The 14533-nt window shown below is 53.2% G+C and overlaps 1 protein-coding gene across 1 annotated transcript in view; it reads left to right on the plus strand.

Annotated features, from left to right (window-relative positions):
* Positions 1 to 1659: 1659 nt before the first annotated feature.
* The window catches only part of NOS2 (nitric oxide synthase 2), a 31241-nt gene continuing 18367 nt past the window's right edge, over positions 1660 to 14533 (plus strand). Inside the window, exons 1-10 of the mRNA XM_045525409.1 lie at positions 1660 to 1766; positions 4923 to 5007; positions 5733 to 5855; positions 6850 to 6998; positions 10389 to 10551; positions 11360 to 11451; positions 12351 to 12492; positions 12617 to 12756; positions 14057 to 14231; positions 14324 to 14425. Coding sequence (XP_045381365.1) covers positions 1660 to 1766; positions 4923 to 5007; positions 5733 to 5855; positions 6850 to 6998; positions 10389 to 10551; positions 11360 to 11451; positions 12351 to 12492; positions 12617 to 12756; positions 14057 to 14231; positions 14324 to 14425 — 1278 coding nt within the window. The remainder of the gene's footprint in view (positions 1767 to 4922; positions 5008 to 5732; positions 5856 to 6849; positions 6999 to 10388; positions 10552 to 11359; positions 11452 to 12350; positions 12493 to 12616; positions 12757 to 14056; positions 14232 to 14323; positions 14426 to 14533) is intronic.

Raw genomic sequence — 14533 nt, forward strand, 5'->3', positions numbered from 1 at the left:
TTTATAAAGTCCTTATTACTGTGTCAATAATGAGGCAGGAGCTGCTATTATTCTTGTCTTACAAGGTTGAATGACTTACTCAAGGTCAGTATTGAGAAAGTGGTGGAGCTGAGGTTTGATTTCAGTCCAAACTCATAACGTCTACACTATATGGGCTCTCCCTGAGGGCCAATTGTGTGCCGGGCTATAAAAGGGACAGAGAAAAGGGACCCAGTTCCTGCTGTCAGGAAGGAAATGGGGGAAACTGGTCTGGGGAGTACATGAAGGACTCAATGTTAAAGAGTTTGTAGAAGTGTAAGGTGTGGGTGGGACAGTGAGGTAGGCAGGAGGTGGCAGGTGTGTGCGTGCACTGGCACCTCAAGTTGTGTGTGTGGGGGGTGCCTGGCCTGGCTGTAGTGTGGGGAGGAGTGTTGGGGGAGGCTTTTGGGAGGAGGTGGGCCTGGCTGGACTGCAATCATCCGTCCAGCGCAGGGGGGCAGGGAGGATGTTACTGGAAGAGGAAGCAGCCGTGCACAGGGGATTTTATACTGAAAGAAATGGTAGCCGATTAAAAGATTTTGATTTTAAAAAGTAATTTTTAAATCTTTTCAGGTGTAATGAGACCAAGAATCTACTCTATGTGATGATTTTATATAAACAGTTAGGAAATGAGCATGGAGGGGTGTGTTGTAGAGACAAAGGCAAACTCGGGCACATCGAGGTGAAGTTTTATGGAGTTCAGAACAAAGTCCGGCTAAGTGTTGCTAGCTGGGTTGCAGAAGGCTCAGAATAAACATGCACCCTTTTTCATTCCTCTTTAATCTGAGTTTGGGATTTAATGTGCTGGAATATGCCCAGGAGAGAAACCTGCACTCTGAGGTTAAGGGCTGCTACCCTGTCCGGGTCTGGATCCTACCAGTTCTCCTGCAGGGAATGGAAGTAGTGACTTACAGATGGAGCAAAGTCAGTCCCTGTGCCTTCCAGGGATTAGGGACAAGAAGCCTGCAAGAGACCTGAGGGGACTTCTGGTCTACTCCTCCCCCCATGTTTCCCACTACAAATCACCCCAGCTCTTGCATTTTCTTTAGCTTCCTTCCTAGAGTCACACAGAACCTGCAGAAAAGAAATAACACCCTGAGGTGGAGAGAGCTTGGCCTGTGCTGTGGCCCTGGGGCTGCTGTGCGGCCTTGGGCAAGATCCTAAACCTCTCTGGGCCCCTTCTGTCTCAATAAAGTGGAGATAACAACGTAGAACTGCCCACTTGACCGGATTTAGCGAGGAGATGAAACAGCAGACGGGAAGTTTGCTCTGTAAACTACAAAGGCTGTACAATAGGAGTAACTGCGATGATCTTTACCGTTATTTTACGAGGAGTAAACAAACCCGAGGCCCAACACCCCCTGGGCTCTTAGCCCAGAGACAGTCCAGTGGCATCCAAACTTCGCTGCGGGACCCGGGGCGTGGGGGGCTCGGGACCGCCCCGAGGAAGGCGAGGCACGGGGCGCGGGCGGGTGGCGGTGGCGGGGCGGCCGGCGGGTGGGGACCCGCGCGCGGGGTGCAGCGAGTCCGGCCGCTCCTCCGGCTCGCCCCGCCCCGGGGCGGGGGCTGCGGGGTCGCGGGCGATAAAGGCGCGGGCGCGGCGGGGCGCGGGAGCCCTCGGAGCGGCGCCGGGCCGGGGCCATGCGCGAGGGGCTGGGCGCGGCGTGCGAGGCCGCCGGGCCCCGGCTGTGCCGGCTCCTCCGCAGGATCCTCCGGCCGAAGCCCGCCTGCCGCCCGCGCCGAGCCAGGTACCCCCGCGGGCCGGGCGCGCCCTGGGAGGGAGGCGGGACCCGCTCGGAGCCCGCGCGGCACTGCCCCTCTGCGAGAGAAAGCAGGAGGGCGGGAGTCGCGCCCTGTAGGCTTGCCGAGGGTGTGCTCTAAGTTTCGCACCTGCGGCGACTGTCGCATAAGAGGTGGCAGTCCGGGGGCCGCAGCCCGCCCTCGCGCGCCTGGGGACTGTGCGGGCTGAGCTGCGGGTGTTCAGCACTTGGAGCTGCTCTGATTTGCCAGCGCTGGGGCTGCTGCGCTCTCCAGATCAGATACGGTTAAGAGAGCAAACAGGTTCTTGTTTTACAAATGAGGTCCATTTCCCAGGGTGCCGTCCGTCCTTCCTTGGGGCAGGAGTCGAACCGCAGGGGCATCGCGCCCCCAGGTCAGCCCCAGACTAGCCACGGACTGCAGCGCTGACCGCAGGCGGCCTCGGCCCCTCAGGGACTTGGGGAAAGCTAAGCAAGCCACCACACTCCCAGATCCCCCTGTGACGGCAGGCACCTACGGGTCCTCACGGCCGGGCACAGCTGTGGGTTTAGTCAAACTGCATGAGTGTCTGCAGGGTCGGGATAAACGAGGCAATAATTTGGAAACAAGTGTGCAGATCCTTAAAGTGCTCACCTGGCACCTGGTCACGTCCTCTCCCAGCCCCTAGCCAAAAGAAATTTGCTAACTGGGGAGATGGGGCCGGGCAAAGCTTTGTTTATTAATTTTCCAAATTAAAAAAAAAATCCCAATTATGGAAGGAACTTAAAATTGCCCATGATTTCATTGCTTCATAGCACTGTTAACATTAATTGACATCCCCCCAGGTGTTTTTCTGTGCTTGTATACACGCGCGCGCACACAGCACCACCATCAGACCTCATCTACAGTTTGAGGGATTATTTCCATTAGTGGAAAACTAGGCACAACCTAACGTCCAGCCATAGGGGATGGGGTCAGGCTAATTATGACTCATCTGTATAGTGGATTCTCAGGCAGCTTTTTAAGATGATGCTTTATAATATTTGGGGTAAATGCTTGTGTTAAGTGTACGAAGACATTGTTTCTCAATCTGAACATTGCTGTAGACCCGTTATTGTTTCTGATCTGAAGCTTCTGAAATTGCCCAAGTCCATTTCCAGATGTATGTGAGAAGGAGAAAGAACGGATGCGGGGCGAGGGTTGGGGTGAGGGGTAACGGCAAAAGAGCAAGAGGTGCAGTAAGGTCTTGTCTCCCTGGGAACGCCAAAGCATCTTCCCAGTTAGGCATGATGACTGCTCCGCCATGGCTTACCTATTTTGCATGTCCAGATTACCCTATATTGGCTTTTTTTCTGGTGGAACACATCAGTCCAGACCAGAGGGGTGTGTTAACGAAAAGAATTATTCAGTGATACTTGTTAAAGCACAGTGAGAAAGACTTTATTTCATAGGACCATCTCAACAGGTGCAGGGACCACTGCAATGGAGTCTTGCGGTAGGGGAGAAAGATTGGGCTCAGCTGGGAACAGTGCAGGCAAGTGGGAATTTATAGCCAAGGAGCAGGGTGGGGTCAGTGGATGGAAAATTCCTAAGAGGAAATATCAGAGGTAGGGGGGATTCTGGCTAAACCAACCTAACAGGATTCTTGCTGAGGACAGGCCAGGTGATCAGACATCACCTGCGGGACGTGGGGGATGATCAGATATCGAGGATGGGGGTTCTTGCTAAACTGACTTAGCAGGATTCTTTTGCTAGAACTAGATTTTATGAGAAAGTGCGCAGATGGGCCTAGCAAAAGATTCAGGGGTCTGACTAAACTTTGGCCAAGAATCTTTGTTCAAGTGACAATAGCTGGTCACATAGAGGGCCCTTTACAGGGCTGCTGAATCACTTGATTCAGGTATAAGTTGCTGTTTGATACATACTTGCATCCTCTTAAAGAGACACTGTCTCATTATAGTTATAAATCACCTAATGCTACTATATAATGCATGTAGTTAATTATATAATGCTAATAGAAATATATGGTCATTTTTTTTCCAATAACAAATGCAATACATGGTTGTTCATCACATTTCAACATCATAGACATGTACGAAATAGGAAATGAGAGACCCTCGTAAAGGTCTATAACCCCCTCTCCCTCCGATGGGCACGCACGAGCAGCCCAGAACATACTGCCAAAAACATGAAGCACAATAAGTTTTCCAACCAAGATGCCCCAGTAGGATGATTCTTCCTAGGGGGAGGCAGGTGTGAGCGGTGACTATTGGAGTGGTGCTCACAGGTGTGGGGCAGGGGGGGCTCACATGTCTTCCCCCTGTGACATTTGTCGGGAGAATGACCCTGATATCTCAAACCAGAATCAGCAGTTTCTGAATGATTTCAGACTGTTAGGGCTTTTTCTCTACAAAGGACAGGCTAAATTCTTTACATGCAACTTGCTGTTTTCAAATAAATAAAACAAATATGTTTTTGAAAAGAGTCCTTTCAACAGTATTTTGAGAAGATACTTAGTAAAGATGACCTGCTGTCTTAGATTTGCTTTACAATAATGTTGGAGGTGGGGAAGCTATAGTTGATGCAAGATTGGCCATGGGTTGATCATTGTTGAGTTGGGTTGAATCTGGGTGAAGGGCCCAGGGAGGGTTATGAGATTATTCTCTCTACTTTTGTGCTCAACATTTTCCATGATAAAAATGTAGAATAAATAAATAAACCAAGATAAATCAAGTGTTTTAAATAAAAAAGCTCAAGTGGCTAAAAGCGAATGGCTGCTGGGCAGTGCTGCTGGCCTGGGACAGCAAGGTTGACAGAGCCACTCTCTGCCCACCTGGCCCCTGTGCCACGTTTGTACTTGGCTTTGGGGGTGGGGGTGCATTTTCCCAGAGCTTCTGTGGGCCACTGTGGGCCAGTAGCTTTGGCTCTGGAGGCTACTTTGTTGGGGGAAGAAGAGAAGAGGAATAGGGGAGGTGGGAATGGGGGGGAGATTCGGTCTCACCCACAGCACCCCCCAACCTCCTTACCTGGAAGCCGTGAGCAATTCAGTCCCACCCCCCGGGGCTTCGGTTCCCCTATTTGTCAAATGAAGGGGCCGGCAGAGGGGACACCAAGATCCCCCTCCACCCTCACATACACCACCTCACAGTGGCTGTTTCCTTTCACAGTCCGGTGACACAGGATGACCCCAAGTATCACAGCCTCAGCAAGCACCAGAATGAGTCCCTCCAGCCCCTCACGGGGACGGTCAAGGTCAGTGAGTCACACGGGTGTGGGAAGCCCCTTCCTCCCTCGCCCAGGCAGATGCAGGCGGAGCAGCCCGCTGGAGGCTGGGCTGGACGCGGTGGGAAGCCGGGGTCCGGGGGCAGTGAGTGGAGAGTCCCAGACCTGGAGCCAGGGGAGTGGGGGAGGGCAGGTGGGAGACAGGGAGGGCTTTGGGAGAGCGCAACAAGCCATGGTGGCCGGGAGTGGGGGCTCCCCCAGTGCACTGACACTGGCTTCTGTCCTGGGGGTTCCATCTTCCTGAAGTGCTGTCCCCCTCAGCATTCCAGGGAGGTGGCCAGAGAAATGGGCAGGAGGGGGAGAGAAGGTGGGTTTTATATCCTTAAATCCTCTGGGCAGGGAAGGCAGTGGTACACCCTTCCTTGTCCCGACTTCTGTTCTCGGCTACATTGACTGTGACCTTCATCTCCCTCACATCTAACCTTAGCCCCTCCTATTGCAGTTTCTCAGAGGAAGCATTTGGCAGGGCCTTGGGTGAGGAGAGAAGCCTGGCCAGTGGCCCAGGCACCTGGAGCCCTGCGCAGGCACCGGCCAGGCGGCCCGGCTGCTGGGACGGGGGATGGGCACGAACAGTACCCTGTCCTGGGCGCCCACCCACGGCTCCACCTCCCACCAAAGCCAAAGCCTGGGAGAGACCCATGGGGGTCCTGCGGTTGGAGGCATTTGGAAAACCCTGTTTGTCTTTCCTCTTTTAGAAGTCTCCAGAATCCCTGGTCAAGCCAGTTGTGCCCCCATTGCCCTGCCCACAGCACGTGAGGATCAAAAACTGGGGCAATGGGACGACTTTCCAAGACACGCTCCACCACAAGGCCAAAGGGGTGAGGAGTCTGGGCCTTCGGGGAGAGCCACCTTTGTCCCAGACTGGTGGAGCTTTGTGGATTAGGGCTTTGGGGATCAAATGGATGTTCCCCTGGGCAAACCAGGCAATTGTCTGCTTGGGCAAAGGGTTCTAGGAACAGAGACTCATATGCCTCACAAATTACAGTAGGAAGTAAATGATGCCAACTCCCTGTTAAGCACCTAATGGATAATGGATAATCTAGAAGGTTAGATAATTACAGGAAAAAAATTAGTATCTTTCTTAGAGAGACAGATTTCAACATCGTATCAGGGAGAATTTTCTAGCAGAACTGCTCAAAGCTCAACGGAACCACATCAATAGGTAGTGAGCTCCCTGTCACCAAAAGGATTCAAGAGTAATTTGATAAGGCGATTGCAGAGGTGTTCAAGCATCCAGTGAGTGGCTGGACTGAATGTCTTTTAAGGCTCCTTCCTATTGTCTAGATTTCTTATTTTAACTTTAGAATACATTCTATGGTTGTAAAGTGGGAAAGAATTGACAATTTCAAAACTGAGAAAAAGATGATTTCCTACCCCCAACCCCAAAGTCACCACAGTTAACATTTGCGTGTGCTTCTTTCCAGTAGTTTTTTGTGTGTGCCACCCTGTGACTTTGGGATTTGCACCTTCCCATTTCAGTTTGTTTTGGATAGGAATATTGTGTTCCCATAGGAGCCACATCACGGTGACTTTGCTCTGGATCTGGGGCTGGCTGGGGAGCAGGGCCAGAGGCTGAGCCCAGGGTTGGGGGACAAGCCCAACACAAACCCACTGGGGTTCAACCAGTAGAGGAGAGGACATCTGGGTGGGAGAAAGCCTGGTGGACTCCAAGGGGGAGGTGCCATAGGGTGGAGAGGAGGTATAGGGAGCTGGAGTAGCCAGAGGACAGAGGTGGCCAGGAGAGCTGGCTCTGGATGAGGGTGGCCAAGAGGCCAAATGGCCCATCCTAACCACCTGCCTCTCTCTTTCTAGGCTTTCACTTGCAAGGCCAAATCTTGCCTGGGATCCATCATGACCCCCAAAAGTTTGACCAGAGGACCCAGGGACAAGCCTACTCCTCCGGACGAGCTTCTACCTCAAGCTATCGAATTTGTGAACCAGTATTACGGCTCCTTCAAAGAGTAAGGCTTGCTTCCTGCAGGGTCGCTGCCTGCCCCTCTTCCCCGGGCTCTCCTATCTCTACCCACTGCCCTCTGACCCCTTTCCTTCCAGATGTGCAGTGGTTCCAGGACTCAATCATAGTTTTCCGAGGGAAAAGACCCTGGAGTAGGTTCTCGTAATCTTGGGATAAAGTTAGATATAGCAATAGTGGTTAAAAGTGTAGGTTGGGGTGTAACCGAGTTTGAATCCTAGCCCCACCATCAACTACTGCCGAATCCTTGGGGAATCTATTTACCCTCTCTGTGCCTCAATGTCCTCATCTGTCAAGTGGGAATAAAAATGGAACCTGGCTCATGAGATTGCTGTGAGGGTTAGGTAAGTTTAGAACAGTTCCCTGGCACATAGAAACCTTGATTATGAATTATTGTGGACCCTAATATTATGAAATGTCTGGGGTAGAAGCCACCTCAGAGACCACCTACTCAAGCCCCTGCTCCTACAGGTATGAACATAGAAGCCCAGTGACATACCTGAGGTCACCAAATGCCAGCCAGAAGCCAGGTCACATGACTTGGGGAGGGCAGGCCAGTGCTCTTTCCACTGAACCTGGTGGGGCTCCACATTCCTGGGGGGTCTCTTTTTTTTCTACCCCAGTGAGGCTTCCATGAGTACGGTGTTGGGCATCCTTCATTTCTATAGTCAATCAGTCATTCATTCAACAAACACACCTTAGACACCTAGTATGTTCCAGCCTGGTGTCAGGCACTGGGATACAAAGATTTTTAATTCTCTGTTGTGGAAAAGGTGGTTTCTTGGGGGTCCCATCTCCCCTTTAATACAACCCTAGAATGTCTGAGCTGGGAGGGACCTGGAGGGTTCGAGAGGCCCTCATCTTGCAGGGACAGCGGTTCTGGCTACACAATAGAATCGCCTGGGAGCTTGCAAAATACTGATGCTGGAGTCCCCTGGGCCAAGGGCGGCAGAATCTTGCGAAGTGGGGAAGGAGCAGACATCTGTGTTCTTCAGAAACTCTCCAAACGTACAGCCCGGACTGGGAGCAACCCTGTTAGGAGGCTGCCTGCTGTGTGTGCTGTGTACCTAGAGCTTTGACAGAGATGCTTTGTGACTGCAGAATTCACCAGCCTTGGTCTTTCAGCGCAGCTGTTAACTGATGAGCCTTTTGGGGTGCAGGGATTTTCCTGGGTGGGTTTCACTGGGCCACAGCACTCAGCATGTGCAGGCCCCGTGTTAAGTCACTAATATTTAATGCTCACCACATCTTTATATGATTGGTGCTGTTATTATCCCCATTGTACGGACAAGACAAATCAAGTCCGTAGAGATGTAACTTGCTCCCAGTCACATCCTCCGAAGCCCCAGAGCTGGGATTTGAACCAAGGCAGCTGGCGGCCGAGCCCTTGCCTTTACCCGCAATGCTCTAGCACCCAGCTCTTTGGCCCTGCAGGTTCCCGACTTGCCAGTGTTTGGAAGGCAATCGGGTGGGTGTTTGAAAGCCCAGGGAGGGCAAGTTCCATTTTTCACAGTCAAGACTACATACCCTGGAACCCACAAGAGGGCCTGGGGGTGTGGGTGAGGAACGGCAGCCCTGGCATTACCCTAACAGCCTGAGGTCTGGCCAGCTGAGTGGGTTCGGTCACTTTTTTGTATCTGAAGAATTAGAGTACATTTAGAGATTGTGACTTGCTGAATGTTACATTCAAATCTGCTCACGGATGATGGAAACCACTCCTTTCTTTCAGAGCTAATAGGCTTCATAGCATTTTTAGTGCCTCGGAAATGTGACTATATGAAAACAGTGGTAAAACCTAAAACTCTAAAGGCACTGAGTGCAAACACAGAAAACAACCCTTTCGTACGCATGCACGCGTTGGCACTACCGCGTGTGTTCAGGGCATCGGTGTTATGGTGATGGCTACTGTTTTCGTGCTTGGGGACAGAGTGGAGAGTTTTGCTGGAAGCCTGGTTGGGGAGGGAGGTCTTCTGGCGGTGGGGCAGCTCCAGCCTCACCCAGCAGCTCCCATGGCAGAGGTGTCCTTGAGGGTGAATATCGCCAAGTGTTTTGTCTTTGTGCTTTTTTCTATAATCAAGGAAGAGTTGTTGAGACACTCTCCATCCACAGAAAGGCCATTTTGTTCTGAGTTGTCCACTCTCCTTAATCAGGAGTTCATTCCTTAAATAGTTTTGTTTGTTGCCGTTTCAAAAGCCTTTGGTGCTGATTGGAAATCTCAAGGTTGCTCTGTGTGTGTGTGTGTGTGTGTGTGTGTGTGTGTGTGTGTGTGTGTGTGTCAAAGCCTTTCCGACTGGGCCCCTCCCTTCGGGTATTTTTGAAGTCTGGCAGGGGAGGAGAGAAGCAGGTTGACAAATTGCACCTGGAGTTGCTGGATGAGCAGTTCCGAGGCTGAGAAACAGCACCATTTAGAGAGGCTTGGATGCTGGACCACGCTGTGTGCAGCTCTCCTGGGGCGGGCTCTGGGATCTGGCAGGTCCCAGCCTGAGCAGGCTCCCGAGGAAGGGTGGACAGGCACTCCCCATCTCTGGGCTTGCAGTCCCCCTAGGGTCCCCATCTCTGGGCTTGCAGTCCCCCTAGGGTCCCCATCTCTGGGCTTGCAGTCACCCTAGTGTCCCCATCTCTGGGCTTGCAGTCCCCCTAGGGTGGATGCAGAAGGCCACACTGCAGGCAGTTAAGATCCTGGCATCAGGGAGGCGTGGGTGTGACTCCTGATTTTGCTCTTTCCCATACTTATGTCCCTGGGCCTGGTGCTTAACTCCTAGAGCTTTGAGACCCTTGACTATAAGACAGGCACAAAATCACCTTCTGCACAGGCTCGGGGAGACCCTCTCCGTGAGCAGCTTCACCCAGTGCCTGGCTCATAGCGAGTACTCGGTCCACAGGCGCGGCTGCAGGAGGGGCTGACGCCTCTTCTCTTAGCCATGACGAGGTCCCCAGGCCCTCCCCTGACCCATAGAGAGGCAGGACGGTGCCGTGGCTTGATGGGACACTCCTCTGAGCCTCGCCAGTGTCTGAGAAGGATTGCACCCCTTGCCGAGACAAATATGGTTAAAGAAAAAGCACCTGGAAATGAACAGGTTCCCACAGGCTCAGGACCGGCTACATAATTTGCAAGACCCATTGTAAGAATGAAAATATGAGCTCCTTGGCCAAACATGATTAAGAATTTCAAGTTGAGGACAGCAGAGCATCAAGCGTAGGGTCCTTCTTAGCCAAGTGTGGGGTCCGGGAAGCCGGCGCTGGAGGGGACAGACAGTCTCCAGTGAGAGACATCTTGCCCTTTGGGCGTCCTACTGCAGTTCCTGCTCCTGTGGATTGAATCAATCCCCATTTAAGGCCATCTCATTGTTGATCTTCCTGATGCCTTCCTGTCCCCCAGGGCAAAAATAGAGGAACATCTGGCCAGGGTGGAAGCGGTGACAAAGGAGATAGAAACAACAGGAACCTACCAACTGACGGGAGATGAGCTCATCTTTGCCACCAAGCAGGCCTGGCGCAACGCCCCCCGCTGCATCGGGAGGATCCAGTGGTCCAACCTGCAGGTGAACTTCCTCAGACCCGCGGGGTGACGGAGGAGGGGGGCAGGCTCCATCCAAGCTGATGGCTCTGGAACGGCCGACCAGAGCTATGCCCAGGCCTCAGGGTTCGCTCACATCCCTGAACGTGAGATGGGGGCTCCTAGGGTCCCCTTCTACAAGTCTGGCATCCTATTTCAGCACCACGGTTTTGAGCTGACTGTCCTCGCTTGTGTTAAATTTGGGAGACTAAAGGCCATCATGAAACCAAAGGATGACCTTGTTTTTAGTATTTTTGAGGCCCTGATGCTGTAAGAGAGGTTTGTTTACCTTGAATGTTTGAATTCTTGGCTCCGAGAGAATATTTTATTTATCCTAGTCTCCTAGGCCATCTTTTGGTTGGGGGATCATTTGTTCTTGGGTAACACTGAAAGCACGTGGACAGAGAAATCGATCAGCAATGCCAGTGAAACCAACGCTGGCTGTGTAAAATGTGTTCCCCTGGCAAAGGAACTAGGCCAGGGCTGTGGGAATCCTGGTTCGTGGTGCTTTCAACTCAGGTTTTCTTGGAAGTTTGGTCCTGCTGGAGTCTTCCGAGTGGGATTGCATGTGCTCCCCCAGGGGGCAGGAGAAGGATGGACGGGGCAGCCGAGGGGTGGGCACAGCGGGTGCAGAGAGGAAGATGCGCTCCTCCACATGGCATTGGAGTGCGTGGTGTTGGGGGTTTCAGTGTTGGGTGTTTTGGCAGCTCCCTGAGCCCCCAGTGACTTCTGATCAACCCCAAAGCCTCTGTCCACTCAGTCCCTAACGGGCATGGTCTGGGTGGGCTGTGCAGGTCTTCGATGCCCGGAACTGTTCCACTGCCCGGGAAATGTTTGAGCACATCTGCAGACACCTGCGTTATTCCACCAACAACGGCAACATCAGGTGGGTGGGCCTTGCCCGGGGCCGCAGCGGGGCCCATCCTGCCCCAGGGTCTTAGCCGAAAGATGCAGGTGGGTCTAGGGGAGGCGTCTCCAGCTCCAGGAGAAGCCAGAGAGAAAGGAAAAGGAGCAAGACTCAGGCTTCCTCAGGCACCGCTGGCAGCGAGCCCAGCCTCTGTGAGCCCAGCTCCTGGCGGGAGCCCAGCGCCCCGGTTTCCTTCTGACTTGGAACCATTCGGAGGGGATGGAGGATCATTAAGAAGTTAACTTCTTCGCTGTTCAGGGTTAGGGCTCCCCACTTTAGGGGAGATGGGATGTTGGTTTTCCAGCAGATGGCTCTGGTGCAGTGTTTTCCTTAGAGGTGGGACAGCCACTGCTCGTTGCTGTGTCTGCCCACCCCACCCCCTACCCCCAGCCTTACCGTCCTCCCCCAACCAAAGAGGTCACAGCTGATGGGACCGAACAGCTCATTCGGTCATTCATTCGTGTTTTTGTGTTCAGCAAAAACTCAGTGCCACCTAGTGGGACCAAACACAGGACTAGGCTGGGGGAGCAGGGGGACACTGGGGGAGGGGGCGGGAGGCAGAAGGGACTAAGCCCCTGAGGTGCTGCTCTGGCCGCTCTGAACTCGCACTAGGCAAGTATCTGGCTGACTCCACTGCAAGGAGTGGAATATAGGGCAGTAAGGGAGAGGCTGGGAGGGCTCCCTGGAGGGGGCAGGGCCTGGGCTGGCTGGGAAGGAAGGGCAGGAAGAGAGGGTATGGCAGGGGCTGGTTCAGGCAGCGTGGGCACTGGGGGCTGCAGAGCAGGCAAAGTGGAGGGGGAGGTAGGGCCAGCTGGGGATGGCTGGGCCCCCACCAGGGCCAGCCAGGTGGTAAACAGCACTGTCCCTGTCCCGGGAAGGTCGGCCATCACCGTGTTCCCCCAGCGGAGCGATGGGAAGCACGACTTCCGGATCTGGAACGCTCAGTTCATCCGATATGCCGGCTACCAGATGCCCGATGGCTCCATCAGAGGGGACCCTGCCAACGTGGAGTTCACCCAGGTACCCGGCCCAGCCTCGGCCCCAGTCCTCTGGGCAGAGAACTCAGTGGTGGGTGACAGGGCGGAGCCCAGAGGAGACAAGGCGCCCGGGCCTGCAGACTCACTGGACCTGTCTTGTCCCCCAGCTGTGCATCGACCTGGGCTGGAAGCCCAAGTACGGCCGCTTCGACGTGGTGCCCCTGGTCCTGCAGGCTGACGGCCGCGACCCTGAGCTCTTCGAAATCCCGCCTGACCTTGTGCTTGAGGTGCCCATGGAACATCCCAAGTAAGTGGGCTGAGGGCACTGGGGGGGTGCGAGTCAGCATGCATGCCTCCCCCATTTCCTGAGACTCCAGCTCCCAGACCTCCCCACAAGCTCAGCCAGCAGCAAGTGACACCAGAGGGCTGGCTTTCAAGGACCCCTTTGTCAGCCATGCATAATGCAGCAATCCTGTACTTGTGTCTCAGGCCTCAGACTTAGGAGAACATGTTGATGGCAAGGGGGAAGCAGAGGCTTAGATGGACGGGCCATGGGAGCTTGAGAAGCAGTGACTTCAGGAGAGGAACACAGATTCTCCAGCTGCACAGCCCAGGCTTCTTTTGCCCTCCTGCCGGCTGTCTCAGCTGTCCCTCTCCTGACTGTGGTGGGAATATAGGGCTGTAGGGACTTCAAGAGCCCAACTGGTTTAGCCCCTGTGCTGGGCAGTTCTCATATTTGCAAAAACACTCCACATATTGAGACTCACTATCTAGCAGGTGTTGGGCTGGGCTCTTCTTCATTGTCCTGTGAACATACTGAACTCAGGCCAACCTCAGTGCCTTTGCACTTGCTATTCCCTCTGCTTGACATGCCCTTTCCTCTGAATTTTTCAAGGCTCATTTCTTCTTGTCCAAAAGTATTTCCTATAATGTCATCGCCTCTGAGAAGGCTCTCCTGACCACCCAATCGAGAGTAAGCGCTCTCACCCTCAGTCTAACGCATCATCTTGTTTTTATTTGTTTACCTCTTCATAGTCTGGAGACTAGACGCTAAGACTGTAAATTCCCTGAGAGTGGAGATCTTTCCTTTCTTGTTCACCAGTAGATCCCCAACACCTAGCAGGGTGCCTGGCACATAGTAGGTGCACAGTTGTAAATAGTTGTGGAATAAATGAATATGCAAATGAATATTATTAGCCTCATAATAATCCCACGAGTTTGATGCTGCAATCTCTGTTTTGATGGTGGGGATGCTGAGACTCAAAGAGGCTAAAATGCATCCCGAGATCACACCGCTGGTTCGTGGTGAGGCAGAACTTAACCCCGGCTTTCTGACGCTAGAGTTCTTAACCACTCTGTTATGTTGCATTCTCAGCATTTGGCACAGGGCCTGGCACATGCTTGATGCTTAATACGTGTTTGCGTGAATGAATGAGTGAATGAATGCAGACACCTTGTGTGCCTGATGCACCTCTTTTGGTGAAATGAACGTAGAGATCAACTCTTGGAAAAGAATTTTCTTGGTTGACTCTTTCTCTTTCTCAGTGTTGGGGGGTGCAAAAATGAAGGCCCTCCCCTCATGGCAACTGGCTCTGCCTCCCTGCCAGGTACGAGTGGTTCCGGGAGCTGGAGCTGAAGTGGTATGCCCTGCCCGCAGTGTCCAATATGTTGCTCGAAGTGGGTGGCCTTGAGTTCCCGGGGTGCCCCTTCAATGGCTGGTACATGGGCACGGAGATCGGGGTCCGGGACTTCTGTGACGTCCAGCGCTACAACATCCTGGAGGTAACCAGAGCTGCCCAGCTGGGCCGGCTGGAGGTGTGGGCCTGTGGGTGGGTCCCCAGGACTGACTCACCCCCGTGACTCTGCCTCTGTAGGAAGTGGGCAGAAGAATGGGTCTGGAAACGCACAAGCTGACCTCGCTCTGGAAGGACCAGGCTGTTGTCGAGATCAACATTGCTGTGCTCTATAGTTTCCAGGTATGTCTGGTGTTCTGTGGGTCTGAGGACTTTTGGGTTAGGTCAGCTATTCGTCTGGTACTTGGTTTTCCCCTTACATCATCATTGATGTATGCATGCACGCGGGCA

The sequence above is a fragment of the Lemur catta genome, chromosome 15 (genome assembly GCF_020740605.2).
Source record: "Lemur catta isolate mLemCat1 chromosome 15, mLemCat1.pri, whole genome shotgun sequence".
NCBI lineage: Eukaryota > Metazoa > Chordata > Mammalia > Primates > Lemuridae > Lemur > Lemur catta.